General features: G+C 44.6%; 3 protein-coding genes across 4 annotated transcripts; 1 reads left to right on the top strand and 2 right to left on the bottom strand.

Moving 5' to 3' along the window:
- Positions 1-2,701: 2,701 nt before the first annotated feature.
- On the bottom strand, positions 2,702-4,164 carry LOC131281410 (RNA 3'-terminal phosphate cyclase). The gene is made up of 6 exons (XM_058310738.1): positions 4,108-4,164; positions 3,792-4,036; positions 3,391-3,715; positions 3,202-3,326; positions 2,886-3,144; positions 2,702-2,806 (listed from the first exon to the last, which is right to left on the bottom strand). The coding sequence occupies exons 1-6, from the start codon at positions 4,162-4,164 to the stop codon at positions 2,702-2,704; spliced, it is 1,116 nt and encodes a 371-aa protein (XP_058166721.1).
- A 1,757-nt stretch (positions 4,165-5,921) lies between these two features.
- On the top strand, positions 5,922-17,931 carry LOC131283117 (receptor expression-enhancing protein 5). 2 transcript variants are annotated; one of them, XM_058312690.1, is made up of 5 exons: positions 5,922-6,048; positions 6,620-6,779; positions 16,720-16,952; positions 17,034-17,133; positions 17,381-17,931. In XM_058312690.1, exons 2-5 carry the CDS (start codon positions 6,650-6,652, stop codon positions 17,461-17,463), a joined length of 546 nt encoding a protein of 181 aa, XP_058168673.1. In that variant the 5' UTR covers positions 5,922-6,048; positions 6,620-6,649; the 3' UTR covers positions 17,464-17,931. The 2 variants fall into 2 exon arrangements, with proteins under 2 accessions (XP_058168673.1, XP_058168674.1); XM_058312691.1 differs by lacking the exons at positions 5,922-6,048; positions 6,620-6,779 and adding exons at positions 11,919-12,048; positions 15,306-15,628.
- A 1,085-nt stretch (positions 17,932-19,016) lies between these two features.
- On the bottom strand, positions 19,017-19,708 carry LOC131282217 (small ribosomal subunit protein bS16m). The gene is made up of 3 exons (XM_058311629.1): positions 19,496-19,708; positions 19,277-19,436; positions 19,017-19,215 (listed from the first exon to the last, which is right to left on the bottom strand). The coding sequence occupies exons 1-3, from the start codon at positions 19,610-19,612 to the stop codon at positions 19,085-19,087; spliced, it is 408 nt and encodes a 135-aa protein (XP_058167612.1). The 5' UTR covers positions 19,613-19,708; the 3' UTR covers positions 19,017-19,084.
- Positions 19,709-22,708: the final 3,000 nt, after the last annotated feature.

Below are 22,708 nucleotides of genomic sequence, written 5' to 3'. Positions count from 1 at the left end.
CAACAACTCCTCTGGTTGAATTACTTCTAATATCTACTCCCTCCGTACCACTGCCATTTCTTCATTCGATCGGTATTTAATTGTACACTTATCAGTACTCCGACCACAATTCCAAACCTGTGCAAAGGGTGAAAAATTTCGACCTCCCAAAAACTAATGCCACCATGTGTTTTTTGCTTGCCTGTCTGCACCCTGCCCCCCTGCGAAGTTGCAATCAATAGCGATACCACTTGCGACAATCCCCGAAAACCGAACCCTTCCACCCTCCCCCCAACCCCTTTCTCATCCCAGCAACCCCGTTCCCCGGTCACCCCGCAGGTGTTATAGTAAAAAAGGAATTTTATTCACGAACGCTAAAAATATCACCAGTTCATTGATACAAAACCGTCCACGCCATCACCGAAAGTGGCCACGTTTTCGGTTGGCACCCGGTAGGTTGGTGGAAGTAGGGGAGAGTGCGGGTTGGAAGGGGGCTTTCGGGGCCGAGTGTGGGTCGCGCGCACCATCCTACCGGTGAATGTTAGCGAGCCGTAGTGTAGTGGGGGGGGCGAGGGAGTGGAAAATGTGAATGAAAGAAAAACACCTCCACTTCCGATGACGATGATGATGGGCGAAAGGGGCAGTGATGTGGGGGGGGTGGAGGTTGGTATGGAAATGCTGTCGCTGGTGTTGCTGCGTCGGCTCGTGGGCGACAGGAAATAGGATCCACTCTGGGCGAGGTGGTGGGCGGGCACGCCGGAGGGCCCGTGGCGGTTTCCGTGGTTCTCAAAACGGATGCATAAACCAGGAATGGCTCAACGAGGAGGCGTGAGAGGGGGAGGGGGAGGGGAAGAGAAGGATAGAAACAGTGAGTAAGCGTTCGAGTTGATTGGCGTGAACGAAATGCCAGATGTTTTATTATTAGTATCTCTCGAACGAACGAACGAACGAACGAACGAAACGACGTCGACGACGATGGTGAGCTTCTTTCTTCGAGGATCCACCTACGTACGCATGAAGCTCAAATGGGCTATGGCACACACACACACACACACCCGCACGCCCACAAACGAGCACAAGGGTGCGTCCGCGTGGTCGTAGTAACACCCGAGAGCAACGGTTCGGGTCCGGGGGGAGGGGGGAAGGAAGGCCAATGTGGCCACGGTACGGCTCGATACGCACGCGCGCGGTTCGCCCACCACGAGCGAAAATTACTTCTTTCATTGCACCGGTCTGCCGGTGGTGTGCCGAGGGTGGGGCCGGGTGGGTTGGCCGGACGGTGGCGTGTTAAGGGCAGCTTAAGTGGGATGCCCAGTGTGGGCCGTCGGATCCCGGGGACGACGAAGGGATGGCACGGTTGTTGTTTTCTCGTCGTTTCGGTCAATGGTGCGACCGGAGATGGACGCGCAGACGGATGTTGGGAGCAAACAAAAAAGTGAAAAGAAAAATAGACAAAACCCGAGTGACAGTCATGCTGCGTTGGACGAACGTGGATGCCGGCGTTTGAGGCGGGTTGTACGAAAATGGGAGAAGGCGAAAAAAAACAGAATCTTGCAAGAAAACACACGAACTGCTGGGGAGGCACATGGGGCAGGAGGTGGAGGTAGCATCGGTGGTTGTGGGCGATGATCCCCGAAAGGTTCGACGCCGGATCGACTGGACAACGTCGGCGCTGTAAGTTATTGCGTTCATTTTACGTTTCATTCAAATATACAAAAAACCGAGAGAGTCATATGTAAAATCGTAAAAACTGTGTTGCCGGCCATAAAGCTGATCGATATTCTTGAATTAAACACTGTTGGATTGTTGTGGTTGCGAAAGTAATTAAGAATATTTTAATGGTGTATTTGATTTTTTGCAAACATTGTGACAATAAGGTTTTTACATGTTGAGAATCGTTTCTCTAACGAGCATTCAAACCAACTGGTGCTCCAATTTTGCAGTAAACAGTAAAAAATTATTCATTTGTGCATTCGTTTTAGGAAACTCTGATCGGTCCAAGAAAGCCGAAATCTGGGAATTCTAATTTAAAAAGCTCTTGTATGTTTCGATTATCAGGCATTTTGTTATAGAATTTAAACAATAAGAAACACAGAACTTCCACAGGATTCGGCACCTTAATCGGTATAGTTCTTGAAATCATATTCATGATACTTTCTACCTCCATTAAGCAATAAACGTGTGCCATCTTTTGAACATGTATGACGATTCAACACGTTTCCAAGCATATTTATGTAATAGTTTTTTTTGCTTTTATGCTTGGATGATCAATCTTTTAAAGTACCAAGGCACTTTCCGGGCACTCTTAAACAGGTACTTTTCTTTAAGAGGTAAGTTTCATATCGTTTTTTCAAACGGACATGTGTTTGGTATACCCACGGAAAATTTTAAACTGATGGATAAAATATGTTTGTATATACGTTCATAATTACGAAAGTGGACAAGCGCATTCGAAAGATACTAGAGTGAGTAATAACACATTTAGTTCGAAACAGATGTTTTACTTTTAAGATAACTTAAAATAAATAGTCATCGTTTAATACTGAACAAAACTACATATTTTTGCAATTCCTACCACCACAAAGCGTCGACAATCTGTCGTGAGTCTTCAAAACGTAACCGGACTCATGAATAGCTATTAAAAATTACTCAATTTAAAATACAAATTCTATGTGGATCGAATTAATACAAGCTAGAATGTTTATTTTTCCTCCAGGAACCTTCAGTACGATGCGGCATGATTTAGTAAGTTTACATTCCGTAATCCTATCCCGTTACATTCAATCAAAACGCTACGACCATTCTCCTCAAGCACGTTAAACTTTGCCTACAAACAAACAAAAATCCCCATATTAATCAAACTGTACGAGCAATCGTTCCGTTTCAAAGAACCGATTGCTACTCACCTTCGTCATCAACTCCGTCACGTAGATAGCCGTTTTTGTGTGCATCGTTAAAGGTTCCGTGCGGATCCGACTGCGTCCATCGGCCAGGGCCATCAGTATTATCATCATATCCTGCACATGACGATCCACGCAAGCGCCCGCTTCGATGGCACTACGAATCTCCTGCGCAGCTTCTTCGCCGCTCTGGCTGCTCTTTTTTCTTGCTTCACCAAGTGCTGAACCACCTAGGACGGCTCCGGTAGTGGTTTCACAGCCAAGGCTGAAAGAGAAACGGAGGTTCTTAGTTCTGTCTTTTGCAGCATTTCGTCATACATACATTATTCCGGAGCAATTCCCTTCCGGTGCCATTTCCATGCTCTCTTTGTAAACTTCTACTTCAACCCTACTCGAACTGAGTTTAGATAGGATCGATTTTGCACCACTTGCCATTTCGTGGGCAATCTAGGGAGATATTGAATAGTATGAGCCATATCGAGGTAAGGTTAGAGATTTTCAAGGAGTTTACCTTCACAGGAAGGACCCCGGCAACAAAACTCCATCCGAAAAATCTATTTATCGTTCCACATTCGGTCAGATTAATGGGTCGCAGCGCTTGTACTGGCTTAACTTCCACTACGCAATGTCCTCCTCCCTTTGGAAAATAGCCTCTCCTTACAAGATCGAAATCGAAGCTAGCACCAAACCGTTCCATATTGGGCCGAAAGATTTCAGTAAGAAAATCCACTTGGGGTGCCATATCTGCATTCGTTCCACCCCGTAAGTCCAATGTGATCGGTCCAGAACTAAAGATCGCGATCGGCAGGGCAGCTTGAAGGAGGAGTGCCACGCTTCTGGAATTGCAATGATACACTATATTAGAACCAACTCTAGATTTCCCTATGATTAAATTTTTCCCATGCCATCTACCCTGCTGTCTGCACGTGTCCGACAAAGCGACCGTGGCCTATATGTCCCGGATAAAATTCAATTTCGGTCGACCCAAGAGCAGCCTTGTGCACACGGCCCTGGCAAATATCACGCAGCAATTCCACTCCTGCTAGATGCTGGGCTGCGAGCCCTGGTTTTTTGCGTCCTTGTCGAATGTTTCGAATACGAACCGGCGTTCTAGTTAGCGCACTAAAGCATAGGGCCATCCTCAGGATTTGTCCTCCCTACGAATAGAAAAGTCGTTGTACTTGTGGCAGTTGAGCAACGTATATGATCAAAAGAAAATCGTACTAACCCCTTCTAAAACGCTTCCATCTATGTCGAGAAAATTGTTTGCAGAATGTGTACTCATTTTGTGAACCCTCTTTGCAATGCTGCAAAATAAATGTACACAACAAGCAGTTGGTTTTGGATCGAATGTGTTGTTTATATTTTCTAAAAAATATGACAGCAGGAAGTACCATAAACCTTCAGTAATTATAGCAGTATAAGAAGGCCAAGTTTACAGCAATTCAAATGTGGTGACGGTTTGAGACGATTTCACATGCATTTTCTCAAAAACTAGTTTACATGGATGAAGATAATTATATCAGCAATACTTGCCATGGAAGGCGTCATTGTTAAAACACTTCAAAATTATTAACAAGAGCTATTTTAGACATTCTTTCAAGTCCGACAATCAAACTGGTCCGAATCTAATCCAACGGTTCGGAACTAATGATCCCACCATTATGATGACTAAGGTTACTTTACACTTATCCGACTATCACATCTAGTATATAGTAACCTTATGCGGCGCAAAAATGTGCCGTCTAGTGTTGGGAAAATCGATTACCGGTTGGGATCCAATCTTTCGATTCAAATCCATTTCGAGATCCGGATCTCCGAGTCCGAATCCCAATCCGTCACATGCAAATCTAACTTGTCAATATTATTTGGTTAATTCATTGAATGAGTACGGATATCAGCATTTTTTACATTATTCTTCAAATTATATTCAAACAACACGAACACACTAGCCCTTTTTGAGAATAACTGATTTACCCGAGTCTATTCCGAGAAGAGTGGCATTTATTTTGTTTCAAGAACAAATATGACAGCGTTGTCATTCAAATTGAATCAGTCGTGAGTTACTGAAACAGTGAAGCAAGTCCTTTTGATGTTTTTTTCGCACTTCCCTGGCGGAAGCTTTATCGTGGAATGAACATGTTTGCTGCTATGATAACAATTTTACAAAAACCACCACGGGCCATACCTATGATGGCTTATGTAATGTATGTTAAGCTAAATTGCAGCGACAGGTAAGGAAACTGGTACTGTGCGACCATATTGAAGGATATTACAATATGTCTTACATATTTGAGACATTCATGACCCCATGAGAGCTGTTTTATTCACAGTTCAGTTTGGAATGACCCATCACTAGCCCACTCTTTTCACCGCTCGTTTTTGGCGCGAAAAGGCGAATTCTCTCCCAAAATCCGGGCGAAACATGCTCTTTCCCGGACGTGACCTTGGAGCGCTCGGCGCAATGACCTTCAGCGTCTGAACCGGTAAACCGAACCGGGAAAGCAACTTGTCTGTACACGGATGTGCATGTGTTGGTGCGCAGAATGCAAATGGATTCGTGACCCGGTTCGTTCTCGCGGAGAGGAAATTGTCCTCTCTTCTCTCGTCGAGAGCTGGTAGAAAAACTAGAAAAGATGGTCAAAATGTAAAATGTTACTTGAGACAAAGTTACTTGTCTTGAAAATACATTTCATTTAAGGGGTCATTCAAGCAAATCGGTCAAGGAACTAAAAAGTAATGCGAGAATTGGTATTTGTACCTTAAATTGGAAATCAAGGTTGCTTTACCTTTTCGCCCTCTCAGGCGAACACATTCTCACCTGTGATTTTTATCAAAAACAAGAAACTATGGTAAAATCTATCATCAACAAAGTTGCGCGCCTTGAAAAGATCTTTCATTTAAGGGGTCAATCGTGAAAATCGGTTGAAAGAATCCATAGTTATTAACAATTTGGCAGATTTTGGCTTTTTAGTAATCGTGAAACCAACCTTGTTCGCGGTAGATGCTGTCAACATTCAACTTGACAACTGTTTCAGTGCGAGTCATAGCGTCAAGGAGACCGGTTGCATCCCGCGATTATTCCGCGTTAGTGTCAGGAGTTAAATTCGCAGTGCAATTTATTCAATTACTGCAAAATCCTCAGCTAGCCCGGGGGGAACATCTTCAAGTGCGTATACGAGCCCTAGTGGGCTACAAAACAAGAAAGTAACTCCTTCGCTTCGGGAAATTAGCCCGCGGGGACGCTCCCGTTTTTCTAAATTTAGTCATTCCTTTCGCCGTATCCTTTTTGTGTAACTGTGTGTGGTGCGTCAGCTTACAGCCTTTTCCCTCTTTTTTGTGGCTTGTTCCGGTGGTGTCGCTCCTGCAAGCCTTTACCTTTCCACCTCTTCTTTCGTTAACTGTTTAGTGTATTTCGGTTTCATTTTGTATGACTTCGCTAATGCACATGTTCTTTATCGATCTTGTAAAATGACAAAAAAACCGGCTTCATTTTCCGCGGCACTTGTTTTGAGTTGATTAGTGAATTATAAACCATTTTGACATAAGTTTTTCTCGCCGGATATCTATGTCCTTTCTGCCCCACCTTCTACACCTGTGGATGCCGTATTAATGATGTTTTTTTCTCCAATTTAATTTATCTGCAACCCTCCCACTTTCGGTCGTTACGTTGCGATGGCGACGGTGCAACAAATGGTGCCTGCGGATAAATGACATTACATCATCTGGTTGAAAATCAGACGAAGCGGAACGCATAAAAACTCAGCACCATGGCAGCCAAAATTGAAGAAATCCGAGGATCGCTCGAAGCGTCGCTGAAGGACGACTCCAAACCGTGGACACAGTTTTTCAAGCTGGCCGAGGAGAAAACGAACGTGCCGCGGCTGTACATATTTCTGGGTAAGTAAGAATCTGGCAATCAGCGGGTCCCATGCAGAATCGGGTGGGGTAGTACCTGCTATCGAAATCGACCGGAGACATTCAGGCCGGCCCAGCACCGCCGAAAGTGTACGGTGCGCCCGAAATATGCACAGGAAAGGGGTAGGTTGCTTGCCGCCGATTGATGGTGGATATTTTTAGGACGCGAGCCGGCAAACTGCCTGCCGGTTAGCCGGAAAACAAGGGTGTTTTTCGATGGCATTTTCCGGGACTTGCTACTTGCTTGCCACCGGTCTCGTAGCTATTCGTCGACCACCGTTTTATCGTTGGGTGGCAGTAAAAAAAGCAGTGTTTTATCTCCTGCCTTAACGAACTGCTACATTGACCTTGTATAGGCCCTCGCAATGGCAAATGCCGTGCATGGACTTTACAGAGCACCCGTTTTTGCACCATCTAAGGTGTGAACATTCGTGTCTCGAATATTTGTGTGCTGCACCGTCCCTACTTCATTTAATAATCACCATCATGATACACTGCCTGCACCGCGCACATCTCCGTCGCATGCATCGGTGGGCTTGTTATACAATACAGCGGATGGAAATGGCCACTTACACGCACACCTACTGCGGTCGTCACCTTCCCGTTCTCATCGGGAGCTGACGAATAGGCGGATACAAACGAGCTTTTCATACAATATTAGCAACGCATTTTGTAAACTGCTAACCTTAAACCTTAAAACCACTCAAATATACCCGGATGTAGTAGAACTGTTACTGGTGTACTTGGCTCACCAACGTTATGTGTTACAATACTTCATCTATTTTCAAAAGTAAATGCTTTAAAATGTTCATATAGAAAGAGGCGAATTCTGGGAGTTACAATTTACGCGTCATACACCATTTAAACCACAGAACCAGTTACATCAAGTGGACGGACTCCATTGGAAAGGAACCCCACTTGTCCTTGATCAATATTAAGCTAGAAAGCGGTGATCCACTTGAAGTAAAAGTACGCTCCCACTTATGATTTTGGGCTGAAAGTAAAATAAAAAGGGAGTTACCCTTCCATATGGTCCGGTATGTTTTGTTAAATTTTAATTTTAAATCCAAAGTTGTAACGTTCTCCAGATTAGTATATCCATTTTAAATCTAATCGAATTTGTTTAAATTAAAAGTGTGTTTTATAGGCGTTTAAAGTAGGCGTTGCTTTACTCTGACCTTGGCCTTGTGAAATGATGAAAACTTTATAAACGGTAGAGCTTTTTGCGAAGCACCCCCTGATACTATGTATCAGAGACTGAAGGAAACGTCTGGTGCAATTTAGTGCATTATCTAATCATTCTTGCAGCGCCCGATAAGGGTAAGCTTAGCTGCTGAGGTCTAGAACATGCGAACCACGGGGGTTGTTAGTCACAGTGCAATAAACAAACCAGTTCGAACAGGATTTCTAATCAGAGGTACACTCAAATATTCTTATCAAGTTGTTCTTTCCTTCTAGGAGGAAGCTACTCAGCCTTACTCAGCCTCTGTTTCGTCCGCTTTCGTCATCGTAGCATTTGGACTTTTTCTTGTCATGTTCGAAGACTACCATGTGCTTGAATCATTCTTCTATTTCCTTGCATACGTATTTTTTTTCATCCCTTGGATGTATCTGAACAAACAGTCGAACGTCTGTCTTTGGGACAGGTTTGTTGCTACGTTCGCCATGGTCACGGTCGTCGTAGCATGCTCTCCCGGACGTCCCCACTCATTTTGCCGTCTTCGGTATCATCTTGAAATGATTAAAGACAATCCACTGTGAACACCTCTCGAGCTTCTCCGACATTTCAGCCGGCGGCCTCTTCCATGTAATCCCATTTCGCCTCGCACTTGTTCGGGGGATGTTCATTTCGATGTGACGTTGCGCTTACCGTTGCGCGTGCTGGGTATTCTTTCGCACCAGGTTGGTCGATTTTTTCTTCCCTCACTATCACTGAAATCAATCACGAGTGGTAGGAATGAGAACGTATGTTGCGCAAGGAAGAAGGACCGTTGGATATATTTTTAGATCCTCTTGGGATCCGCGCGTCACAATAGCTCGGTATTCTGAGGGAGTTTTCGCGTTTCGTCGATCTTCTCAATATTTTACTTGAAAAAGAAACAAAAAACGATGCGGCACACGTTGGACAGGATGTCAAATAACAGCGTAGCATGAGGTGTACTCAATCGATGAAAGGTCTTTCACAAAAGAATTCGTTATCGATCTTGATTAATTAACTGAAGTATTTCGTGCCCTTTGCTTCTTTTTGTGGAGTACATAAAGCACACATTTTTAAGACATCTTTCTATTTCATATCTTAAGTGTATCATTACTTTACTGTCGTTGTAAGAGTCTTCGTAAGGTTGTTTTTGCGTATTCGATCAAATCGATGAATAAAACACACATCAACCGCCCACGGGACGCAACCGTGGCGGGAAACAAGGGAGGGGACCGCCAATCGTTTGCAGTGACTCTCCACTTATGTAACGAATCAGACACATTGTGTATTCTCCCCAGGTCGCCAGAACCAAACACTGTATGACCGCAACTGACTATTCCGTTCTGTTTGCCTTTTTTATTCGAATGCCCAAAGGCTATCATAGCTACCGCGTTTTGCTGCACCTGAAACCACGTGTTCTGTATGCTCCGTCCAATTGTATAATATTTTTCCAGACAGTGTCGCGTGCTCTAACCTTTTTTTTCTATTTCAAAATCTTTGGCGTCTTTCTGTCTAAGGCGGGAAATAACGTCCTGGCTTCCTTTTGAAGTGATTAGAACAGCAATCGATCGGCTGATTCGTTTTCCACCCCTTTTAATGTTGGGTGTACAATGCATCCGGATGCATTTTTAGTCAATAATCCAAACGTCCAAGTGTGAGACTGCTTGTTCTACTCGCCTGTATTGATGTTCTCTGATGGAACAATATAATGATGCTCATAACTGCTCCCTTTTTACTCCCTTTAATTATTTTGTTTTAATTATACTGCGAATGGCTTGCTAACCGTCGTCATAACCGACTTGTGATGCGGTTTTGGCGTCAGCTCAAACTAGATTAATTAATTGCACCCCTATGGGGCAGCCACTGCTCAGTCCCATGGCCGTGACCTTCACGGAAAACTGCTTCTCGGGCGCCGTTCCGTTGGGGTTACTCCGGGGGCCCTTGAGCGTGGATGCATGTGGCAGTAAAACGATTCGATAATCATTTTGCAGGCAATACCACTAACCATTTTTGATGCGAACAGCACGGAATGGTTACAAGGCATCTGATTCATCAATGTGCACTGTACTGTGATGAATCTCGAAACCCTTTTGCATCATATCGTCTCACTGGAGCACCACTTGTGGCGCCTACAACACGCGTGTACATGCTTGTAAACAGCGTGGTTCGTTTTTTTTAATGCTTTATATAGTGTGACGTGTTACGAATCGCCGTACACATGCATTGATAACGTTGTGGTACAGGTACAGGTATCAGCACGTTGTAGTACGTGGCCGATGACGACGATTGAAGGTGGAAACACATGGTTTGCCAAAATCGATTGACGACATCTTCGAGGTAGACGCCATACAGACGGACGATAGGCGTCGTATCTTCTTGTCTACCTGGCCACGACTTAGGTTTTTCTTTCGTTCCGGCATACCCTCCCTCCTACCCCACCCTTGTTTCCTCCATGACGTTCTCTCTCTATCTTGTGTGTGACAGGTTCATGCATGCGTTCCGTCGGGTATAGCAGACAATCGTTCTTTTGCTTCACGTCGAAAGTACCGGGTATCCACTCCCGATGGCGAGCATTACGTGCACCGTCGGAAGGCATCAGCAACAACGAAAGGAGGAGGAGCATGATTGCAGGTGCAGCATGTAATCGCTACCGAACGTTAGCTTGACAACAATGGATCAAGAGGCTGTGAAACGGCTCCACACCGTTTGGTTGCTGCAAGCCGTACCGTGCACCAGATTGGTATGGGTTAGAGTCTTGAGACTTCCTGCCAAGCAGCCTCACCACTACGAGGCCACCACTAATGGGGCTGTCCCGCGCGCGGGGTCGTTATCATTACACAGCGAAAAATCCGCGGTTGACGCTCGCTAAGGGTGTTCTCTACCTTCACTTTTATTCGACTTTATTTTTATACCTTAAAATTGTTCATCATAATATGTTTTATACAAGACGATATTTTTGTGTAATCCATTCATCCTTTTACGACGGGACGTTTTCAAATCAACACGATTTGCAACAACATTACGCATTTAAATTGAACACTCTTGTGGAACTTGCTTGCCACACTCAATGTTCATTATTAGACCTAAGGCACCTTTAGGTGGGGCACCCCTTCAATTGTAATTGCTTGAATGAAAAAACTATAAAATAATTGCTAATATTGATTGGCATGAAAAGTTTCAATCGATCAATCGATCATGGAATCGTGGAAGCAATATCAGTTGCCGTACCGATTTTAATCGAAACGCCTTGTTTCCGAAGAATGGCTTAAGGCAAGCTTCTCGCGGTCGAAATCCTTCAAACTTTGCTGCAATAGAAAAATAATTACCATCCAAAATGTTACCATCAAAAACTACATGAAAACTTATTATCATTTTTACGAACTGAGGTGTCTTAAAATAGTCCATTGTTTTTCATGGTTTACTTTTGGCAACAGGTAGGGTCCAACATACCGGGTAAACCGGACGGATCAATACTCTACCTCGTAGGAACATGTTGCTCTATGTGTCCCTCGATCCCAGTGCTCCACACCCTTGCGATTGGGGCGCCCATCCAGCGAGATCGTTGAAACGTGTTCAGCTTTTGCGTGTGTAAATGTGAAGCTCTTCGACGACACGTCGAGTGGCGTACCTCGCGTTCTTCGACCCGTTGCCGTCTGATACCGACCGGGGCTTTGTCCATGGCACAGAGCATCGAAGGTAATTGCCACGACCACGACCTACCCGCGATCGTACAGGCACCAATATCCCGCGCGGCCCTTCGTACCCGGAGGCGAACGCACTGTGATTCAGCCACACAAAGATCGGAACGTCAGAACCACGTCGTGTGCGTGTTGGCTAGGGGCTCCGGCGATTCGAACGGTTCTAGTTTCGTTGTCGCGTTCGGAGCAGACTGTTTCGGACGGTTTATGCTGACCGCGGCCTACCACTCTTCAGTAGTCCATCGGCAACCATTCCAGCCTTCGTGTGGCTGTTTCGGAAGTACAACAGACGGTTTCGGTGCTCCTGGAAAGCTCCGCAGATCGGTTTAGTCGCGAGTTTCGTGCCCTTTCCAAAGTGTGTTTCATATTCCCTTGTCGTGAATTTATTTTTCTTATCGTTATCGTACAGCAGAAGAGGCGTATTCGCGTATCGATTGGTCTTAAGTGTTTCCAAGAAGTTTCATGTGTGACTCGTTATCCTCAAAGATGTTTTCGATGTGGGAAATATATAATAAGGGGAACCACCGAAACTCGTTGCACAAACGCAGACAATCTTGTTTAAAAAAAAATCTTAAATTGAAAAGAAAAGTGTGTCACGCATTGGAAACGCCTGTGACCATTAAACAAAACCACGATCGCGCTCCTTCAACTCCTTACGGTCCAGTAGACCTTTAGCCACCGGCCGGATTCTCTGTGCTCCACATGCATCTTCACGTTTTCGAAACCTCTTTCCATTCCATTTCTCAGCCTTCCATTCGAAAGGGAAACTTACCTACCAACAATCTATGGGTGGTCGGTCGAGAGCTTGATACTACAGGGTGTTTAAAGTTATAACATATTGGAAAAGCGGTACAAATTTTTCACTCTCCCCTGTGTGTGGCTTAAGCATGAAAAGTGAAATGTCTGCGAAGGTGAAGGTGGTGTGCCACTCCTGACTGATTTTCTTCCTTCGCTCCTTATCGCTCGAGTGCCTGCCGACTGCCTGCCAGTCTTTGACGCAATGCATTACCCTTCCGTTGTGTGGTGCTCGATAGAGCGGGTAAAGTGGGCCACCTTTTAAAAGGCACCGAACCTGGGGTGTTTATTGTAGGGCCATTTAAAAGAAAAGGGTATCTTCAAACTATGAATTAAAATATATTCAAAAACAGTTGTTTGCAGATTCAGCAAAAATGGTTTAGTATACTAAAACAGTTTTAACTCATATAACCATTAGTTAAAAATTCCTGATGTGCCTGATTGATAGAGAAGGAAAGCAATTTGTCAACGAGAGGTTGTTTTGCTTACATACCTACTCTTGTCTTATCTTTCTTAGGGGGTGTATAATGGTCCACTTTCTCCTTCAAGATAACATTAACATTTCTTTGAAATAAATCACCGATGTTTTTTGTTTGTCTCATTTTATGTTATCAAAATTTAATTAGGATCACCAATTCAATAAACAATTATTCCTATAGCGCTCTCGTAATTCCAATCAACTCGCTGCTGATACGCTGGTGTCAAAGTAGCATGATAATGCAAGAACAGCTGCTGGCGCTATTGCCCCTGCGGCTTCTTGAAACAAAGTTTGTCTAATTTCAAGTTCAAGTACATTTGATAGGGCTCTTCTGAATATTCATGCAACACAAACCCTGCAAGCAGAGATGTGTGTCCATTGGGTCTGCACTGGTGGTCGTACAACAGAGTGCATTCGATCGAAAGGGAACCCTCAACCAAGGGTATTTCGGACGGCTAATTCTTTTTTGCCAGATTTTACCCATGGGCGGTAAAGAACAAAAAAAAGTGGTTGGGCGTTACCGCTGCAGTGATTTATGATTTGGACTATTTTTAGTACTTCACCAGTTTGAGCACCAATTATTTATCCCGAAAAACTCGGCCCCGTCAACTGTTCGAGAAGAAGTATGGCAGGCAGAACGGCAACAGTAGCACCACAATGGCAATCGAGCGGCATCTCAAACGCAACGCATCCTCGCCAAGTGCAGAGGAACGCAAAAAAGTTGATGTTGATCATGCAACAGCACTTGTTCCTTCTAGAGCATTTGATTGAAATTCGGTCGGTTTCCACAACGCGCCACCAAAGAGACGGGGTTTGTTTTTTTATAACGTCACTATAAAAATGGGTCGAAGCATTTGTGTGCAAAATATGCAATAATAATAATAGCTCTTTTCGCGACCACGGAGCTTCACGCCATCAGGTCGGTAGGTTTAACGGGACGTGGACGAATTCATGAGCTAATAATCCGATCGAAACAACTGCACAAGCCCAATTCCAATCTACCGTCCATCCATCATCGCTAATCCAACCGCGGGTTTTCATAATGAACGTTATTTTACGCAACATTTATCCGGCGATATCTAATATCTCTTACTGTTTTAGGTTGGATGAAAATCTATCTTATGCGTATAATGTTTTCAATATCGAAAATGTTTGGTTAAAAACTTTCTTCCGTTTCGGATGCATCGCTCCTTCGTCCACATTAGAGCAGTGAAAGTGTTGTGGATGCTTTCCGTTAGCTGCGCTTGGAAGAAATTGATTGGTGTGTTTAAATGCGTTACATGAATTTAGTTAATTTCACGCTTATATGGAATGTTTAAGCAACTCACAAGCTTTCCCGTTCTTTGTTACATCTTGAAACACTTTGTGGAACGTACAAAGATTGCATACAGTTGATACAAGGAACAAGCAACTGCTAATTGATATCGTTGGACCGAGCAAGCTTCAAACGTTATTATTTTCTTTTTTAACGCTTTATTTAGACCAGCCTCGACACACAGAGGTGGTACGTTTGAGATCGCCATTTCTACTTATCCATTATCCGCGTTGTGCTGCAATGCGAAAATGTTTCATCACTCATCGTTGGGAAAGAAATATATTTGAAAAAAATCCACTTCCTACCATAGCCAAGCGCAAACTCAAAGACACTGGTGTCTTTATGTCCATAGGTCACCGTATTATTAGAATGGGAATTCCGCTCGTGTCCTCCACATAAATTCCCTGTACCATTGTCGGCATGTAAGGCCTACCGTTGGCACGGGAACAGCTGTTGAAGTTACGTTGTCGACTGATGATGATCGCGGGGATAACATCGTGTGTCCTGTGAGCGAACGTGAAAAATGCGCCCATTATTCGTGCGGCACTGATTTTAATTATCAGAATGAAGAGAACATGCATTACAAAAAAAAAATCTCAAATATCTGCCGCCCGTTTGACGCATATAGTCGACAAATTTCGTCGCTCTCGAGACTGGTGGTCGTGTTGCGTGGTGGTGGTCGGACAGGTCGGAGATCTAGGACCTAATGGTTTTTCTGCGAATTATTCAGCCTCTCATGGGAGGCCACTGCAGGCAACCGTGATTCACGAGGGTTTTCGGGGCGGCAGGGTGGATCGCCACCACCGATATCACGAAAACTCATTAATGTTAGTTCGGGCGGGCGCGTACCAACAAGGGGGTACGTATTTAAGAAAGAGCTCGAGTGAAAGAGATGTAAAAAGTACTTACAACTAATCAGAGGAGGCATGGTGTGAGTTAGGTCGCGCGTGTAACGTCGAAGATCGTTGGGGTTCAAAATCGCGATTTTTCATTCTTCTTTCCTGTTCGACCGGGCCATTTGCAGAAAGCTGCCGCGAAGAGCCTCTCTCCAAGACCGATCGCTGGGCTTGTGGGCAGGTGGTAGTGTTTGTTTGTGCGCTCTGCAACTCTGCAAACCGAGGAGTTGCGAAAACTGTGATCATTCCTTAGAACATAAGACACATCGTGTGCGAAAGTTGAAAGTTTGAACAGTGAGTTTTAAGTTGAATAGACCCACGGGAGTGCAAACACGTTTTCTTACAAAAAGTTTTCTTAACGCCTAGAAAGTGAAAATGCCAGCCAAGAAAGGAGGAAAAGCCGGCACCGAGGATGCGGAGCAGAAAGATAACTCGGGCTACTATGCACTAGGTAAAGACATTCCACCGATATTAGGCCTCACCAAATCCTTTTTTTCCTGGAAATGATATTTCCTTATCTAGCTGCTGTAAGCAGGAAGAACAAGGTAAAATCTAGACACTTCCCCAGACTCCATAATCATTTTCGTTCCGTTTTCCCCCTCGGTCCTGGCAAACCGGGTGACACGCAACCGTAAAGTCCATCGTTCATGACGGACTGACCTAGGCCGCCGTCTGGCCGTAGGTCCCCAGGATGGACTATTTATAAATGGCTTTTTCCGTCGCCGCCACGCGATACTGCTAGCCAAACACAAACACAAATACATATCCACAGTCACTTGTTTGATCTTGCATCTTTTCACTAGTAATCCGGTAAGGAGTAAGTAGAAGATGAAGGCGCGTCTCGGACCGAACGGGGATGCAACGAAACCCGGCTGAAATAATGCAACGAATTTCATAAAACAAACCCCCTACCCCCCTTCACTCCACTCGCGATGGGAACGGAGGAGCGGCGTATTTTCGATCGGCATTGATGTTGGCGAATTTTAACGCCGGACCCCTTCGGTCGCAGGTGTGATGTAACGACGCGCTATGTGCGTGTGTATCCGGCCGTGTGACCGGGCACCCGCGGTGACGGACGCCCGGGAGCTCTGGGAAATTCATTTGGTTGGATGCGCTTGATCAACGACGGGCCATACAATCCGGGCCACCGGTGTATCCATTTCATTTCCATTCGATTTCTCCGACTGTCCCCGGGCTGTTGTATAATGAAAGTCGGCGAAAATATGATTCCTCAAGTTGATGTATTTCTAATTTATATGTTTCGAGTCTAGTCTAACGCGTTTAAACTGGGACACACTTACATTAATCAACACATCGGTGATCTATCGTTTGTATTTATTACTGATATGTTCAAGTCAGACAATAAGAAAAACAATTTGAAATTACATATCAAAGAACGGGGAAATGATGAAGAAAAAATAGCGCTATTATGTTAATGTAAATACTCTGAAAACCGACTGAAACGACTGACTTAATTTAAATCAGTTTGAAATTAACGAATTATGTTTTTCTTTAAATCCCCTTACACAAACAAAAATATAGGTGGTGTAGCCGTCGTTATTCTGTACCTGGCCTTCGGTTATGGAGCGCAGATCCTCTGCAACGTGATCGGTGTCGCGTATCCCGCCTACATCTCGATGAAAGCCATCGAAACCCGCACGAAGGAGGACGACACCAAGTGGCTGACGTACTGGGTGACGTTCGGTGTGCTGTCGGTGTTTGAGCATTTCTCCTTTTTCCTGGTTCAGATCATCCCGTTCTACTGGCTGCTGAAGGTAAGCTGCTCGTGAACCGCAAACCGCGCGGAAGACATCGTCCCCCCATCGCTAACGATCGTTTTCCCTTTTCTACCGTAGTGCATCTTCCACATCTGGTGTATGGTACCGATCGAGAACAATGGCTCCACGATCATGTACAACAAAGTTATTCAGCCGTACTTCAAGAAATACGAAAATGGTAAGACAACGCATTGGTTATAATGGTCGGACCTTACACAATCTTTATCCTTCATAGAATATCATTCTTTAGAGAAAGCCATATCTCTAATTCTAATAGAGATATGGTATCTACATTTTGACTTAATTTAAATTAGCTTTGTTTTCTTTTGAGGTCAGTCACCGTTTTATTGACCAGACTTACCGAACCAAATAGTATACGGCATATAGAAATTCCACTCATTTTCCCCTTTGATATCCAATTGCAGTTGCCGACAACTTCATCAGCGAGACCACGGACAAGCTGAAGCAGACGGCTGGCGAAATGATCTCGAAAGTGAAATCCACCTAAGCAGGATGGAATTCCTTCCACACACGCTACACACAATCACACAAACACACACTGAGCCACACAGCTAGATTAATAGGACCCTCTCGACCTCTGGCCCCGTCGCCGAAGGACGCTCGGCTTCTGCGAATTTGGACGATCTTCTAGTTAATTTAAGGCCGGATTAAAGGAAGAGTGAAACATGGAAGTGCGATAGACGCCAGCGTCACCAACCATTAGCTTGTTCTTTGATTTTTTATTTCGTTCGACATATGAGAACCATACAAAAAAGAGGGGAACGGTAAATTATGTAAACCATCGCTTTTTGCCATTTTCTTTATGCGCAATGGGAACATTTACAGGCTTATGTTAGTCAATAGTTGAAAACGTGGCAAGGATTCTATGTTCCAAGAGTTGAAGTAAACCTTTTGTAACAATTCTTGCTAGATTTGAAGCCATCTTCATTAATATATGTATTCTCTAAACCGATTATATCTGCAATATTTCGTCTTAGGAAGATTAGTTCTCTTCATGTTGAACGTAAGTGGGTAACTTGAGTCTTTATTATATGCTGGCAGGTAAAGGTGTATTGTTGGTTGTTAGAGTTTCTCTGGTCTAGCCTGTGCTTTGAATCCGAAACTGGTTCTTTTTTCTAAACAAATGTTGAATTATCACATCAAAAAAGGATTTGAAAATGAAGGATATTTAGCGGATCTCAACGTTACACAAAACTATGCGTAAAAAAGGAAGTTGATCTACCTCCACGGATAGCAGGTCGAACTAGCTACGCCATTGGACACGATTGGACAGGAAGATTACGATTGAATGATCCTGCTAAGCGACGCTGACACCAATGTTATTCTCCTTTCTTTTACATCGATTTGCCCACCTTGGTTGAGAGTATCACCGGGAATTGGGTTCCGGAGTTCACACATTTTTTCCTTGACGCATCATTTTAGTCGGTAGTTATCACGTTTGCTTACTTGGAATATTCAGCCAAGTCAAAGAAGGGCAAGGGGTTTTAAACTTCTAATTTTTGCGTTACGTAATTAACGAACGTTCAAAAATCATATGTTAAACAATTTTTCGGAAGATAGAACCAGAATCAGAATCCTTCAATTGTTTTTCTGTAGTTCAGTGCGCGGAATTTTTCCTCTTGTGAAATGCAGCAATCCTGCATCGTTATTGGCTGGCAAATAATTTGTATTAAAAATAACCAAAGTTTTTTTTAAAACTTATTATGTAAAATATTCACAAATCATTGATCGCCTGCCGCATGGTATCACTAAGCTTCTTCAATGTTCTTTTAAACACTACGATTTGAAGTCGATAACATGACGAGGTCATTAGTATATTCACGCAAACCAATTCTATCGACAAATTCTTACCAGAGATTCTTCTTGGCATAACGACCATCTTTGGTGATGCCTGCCCGTTAAGGGCTTAATTGACTTTTTCCCTTTGTTTTATTGGATAGTCAGTCTTTTCGTACAGGAGAGGTTCCGATCTCGGTCAGGATTCGAACCCATGCCACCGGCGATATGCCGGAAATGAGAAAAAAACTCCTGCGTGGGCTGCTTATGTATGAACTAAATGCTTTATTCTAGTAATGTTCTCCGACGAGACACGAAATGTGTTCAATATATTAATTAGATGCCTGTTCTGCGTTTTCATTTGTTTTTACTGCTTCGATTTGGGCTAATTTTTCAGCCTTTTGCCTGTTTCGCCATGCGGTCATATACGTTCGCGGATGAATCGGAAGCAACCCGGCGATTCCTATTAAACAAATAATTGGTTTAAAATGTATGTCAGAAAATGTCTTCCGGACGCGTGTTACCTAACAGTTCCGCAACTGGTTTCGATACGTGCGCCCCACTGCCAATCCAATGGCGGATGCGTTCATAGTTGAAGGAAACTAGCTGCTCATTGTGTTCGTTCGGGATTGGATCGTATGTTCCCACTTGCTCAATGACTGGTTGGTACTGATCCTTCCGGCGCTGCAAGAGAAGAGCTAGTCACTTAGGGAAGGCAAAGGAACCAGAAATTCCAGTCTTACCTCCGTGACCACGATGTGGAAAAATGGTCGGTTTGTGCATCCTTGACGTACAAATCTGATTATTTTAGCGGAACGAGCCCAAAACCGTCCCGTACCACTGGCAGGAGCAAGCGCCATTATCCTTCAAGGAGATTTCTGGGGATTTTTACCAGCTTTCCAAAGCAAAATCCGTTCCGACAAAAACAAACCGGCCTGTGTTTTTGTGCTGTCAAAACTGACGTTACTTCCAGGTTGGAGTCACTTTTGACAGTTGCGACCGGAATCATCTTTCGGGCGAAGAGAATTTCGCCGGAGGTTCCGACAGATAAAGCGCATTTGCAGGTACCTATCGTTCGGACACTTCTGCTAGCATCAACAGCATTTCAGGTCTATTTTCCAGCTAAATCAGTGCGAGTTGCAATTGAACGGCGTTGTCAGTTTACATTGGAATGGAAAGTGTATCGTTTGCGATAGTTAGTGACCGCCGAGGGTCATAGAAAGTGGCCCATTTTGTTGAAAGCAATTCCTGTTCCGTCTCAGTTGCCTTTTTGCAGATTTTTTTTTTTATCGAGAGAGCTATTTTTCGCTCCGACGAAAGAGTTAGAGACGTCTATAAGACGGCGAAAAAGTAGTTTGGTGTGCGTGAAAGAACTTTCAAAGGGTGAGAAGAACATTGCTCTCGCGAGAGTTTGTTTTCATGGAAGCTGTGAAAATGACTAATTTGGAAATTAAGAAGAACAAAGACTAAACGCTGAAAATAGTGCTTTACAATATGCGATGCTAGACTACACTTGGTGAAATCTAAATGCAAAGCATCTTCCGAGAAAGCCGATCTTTTCTGCTCCGCACGCACACTACCGACCGGCAAACGCTCTCACTCACACACCGGTACGAGCTCTCATAGAGCCTGCTCCGTTTTCGACGCCATTTTGGCGTCCGGTTTCTTAGATCGGCGGTCGGTGTAGTGTAGAGCACACACAGAAAGTGGCGAACAGCAGAAGCAGCAACAGCGGCAGTAAGCAAAATTTGGCACATGGTTCTAGCTTTTTCCTGTTCTCTTGGCGTTATCGCTGCGCGGCGCCATTGCGTGGCTAACATTAGTAGACGGTGTGGAAAACTGCGGATCGAATGCTGCTAGTTACGAATCGATGGTGGACACGAGCTCTTCTGTAACTTTTGTGAATCATAGCGGATCCGAGCCCTTTCCTTTAGCGGTTACCGTGTCTCGCTCACACCCGCGTGCAGGGCATAGAGGGTGCTACGCACGGAAAATATGGGGTTAATTGATGGAGGATGGTCTCTCTTCGCGAAGGCAACGGCAGCAGGCAGAAGCAGCATTTAAAACGGATCTCGAACGACGGGTGCCGAAAGCGGAAGCGGCCGGTTTTTCTTTTGTTTCTTCCCGTTCTGCTACCGAGAGTACGTGTAACGGTGCGCTACAATGTCGGAGGCGGTCGGGGAGTGAACAATTGTGCAGAGACGGGGGTTTTTTCTGCTGAAAATGTGAAATGTGATGTACGGCGATCGACTGTGACAAAATTGTTCTTAGTTGATTGAGCATCGTTCATCGTGTTTTCGCTCAGAAACTCGCCATTAAGAAATTCCAGACCGGAAGTGAAAAAAAATTAACCGCATTTCGCTGCTTCCGGGTTACGTGAATGCGAAGGCTTTCCAGGAAATGGAAGGCGAAACCCTTCGTCTCCGCAGTGCGGGTGATTATTGGCAAGAAAGGAACATCATATCGACGGAAAACTACCGGACAGCGTAGTGTAGTCGTTGGCTGCGAAATTGCATGGTGTAAAGTGGATACGCGAGTGTTTGTGCGCGTGTGTGTGCCTCTTCGCGATGGGGAAAATGTTGATGCGTTCGAATTTCGGTGCTGCTGCTGTCGGTAGAAACGAATCTCGTGCGTCGATATCTGTCCGTCGGATGCTTCCCCCCTCAATGGCGGTTACCGGAGCAGGGAACGGGTCCCGCAAACATCACATTTTGATTATGAGCAAGCAATTTGTAACCAAGGAAACGGCGATTCTAACACCGCAACCGGTTGAACGGGCACTTCCATTCCAATGTCGATCGACTCAATGTGACGCTGTACCATTTCTCGAAGCAAAGAGCTTCCTTGGATGAAGAAGATGATGCTGCTTAACCTGTGCCATAGTCGTAGCACGCCACAGGCTCGGTTCAACATCTTCAATCCACGGCTAGCACTTTGTAATCTCACTCTTAATCTTTTTGCATCACTCAGTCCCTCAGTCGATTGGAGAGAATACTCTCGTACTGCTCTCCTGTTTGTTGTGCTGACTACCTCAGCATTCCGGGGTCTGTGTGTACTGGAAAGAAATACGTTTTACGGAGGTTTCCTTCCCAGACTGCCAACTATGCCATGGTCCAAACAGAATTACCCATCGAAGGGAAGATCACCGATTCCAATTCTCCGCAAGAGGGAATTCATTACGGTTCAATATGATTTCTTTGTTCAGGAGAAGCAGTACAACAATCCCTCAGCCTACCAACGGTTGAGTTAGCAATGATCGGGCCTCCCGTTGAAGAAGAGGTGGGCTTCTGAAAGTACATGTTACTACGTGCATGTACTCTGCGAACGAACGAAACGAAATAGTGCCAGACGGCGAGCAGTCGTTCAAGAGCAAACAGGGGGGCGGTCAAGCGCAAGGCAAGGGCTGATAATGTGCAGCGAAAGAGATGCCCGATAGTGGAGGAACAACATTTCGCAGCGCGCGTCATTCACCAATATATGCAAGTGCACATTGCTGCATACTGCAAGCTTGCAACAAATGAAACCCGTATAGGTATGTCGGGGTTGTTTTTCGTTTGACGACGCCCGACGCGTACGTGCGACCGGAAGACAAAGGCGTGCTGGACGGATCGATCCGTTGACGACACGTCTTGTTGCTTCTTCCGGCGTGCACAGACGGTGATTTGATCTCTTTTTTTTTACTCTCATCGCAGTCGCTGACAGTTTTTAGGTTGGGTTTCGCTTTGACCCATTTAAAAAACTCATCGGGTGTGCGTGGTTTGTTTTGTGAAATCATTGTGGGTGTTTTATTTTATACAACCACAAGTATATGCCATAACACTTGCTCCAACAAAACGTTTGGCTGCACAGCAGGGACTTTGTGATGCATAATATTAAGAAATATCCTTGTTGCAGTTGTATTCGCCAGATCATTCGGTATAAGCGATCTTTATTAATATGTATTCTCGATTGTATCT

Source organism: Anopheles ziemanni, chromosome 2, assembly GCF_943734765.1.
Source record: "Anopheles ziemanni chromosome 2, idAnoZiCoDA_A2_x.2, whole genome shotgun sequence".
NCBI classification, from domain to species: domain Eukaryota; kingdom Metazoa; phylum Arthropoda; class Insecta; order Diptera; family Culicidae; genus Anopheles; species Anopheles ziemanni.
This window is presented reverse-complemented; position numbering and strand designations above follow the sequence as displayed.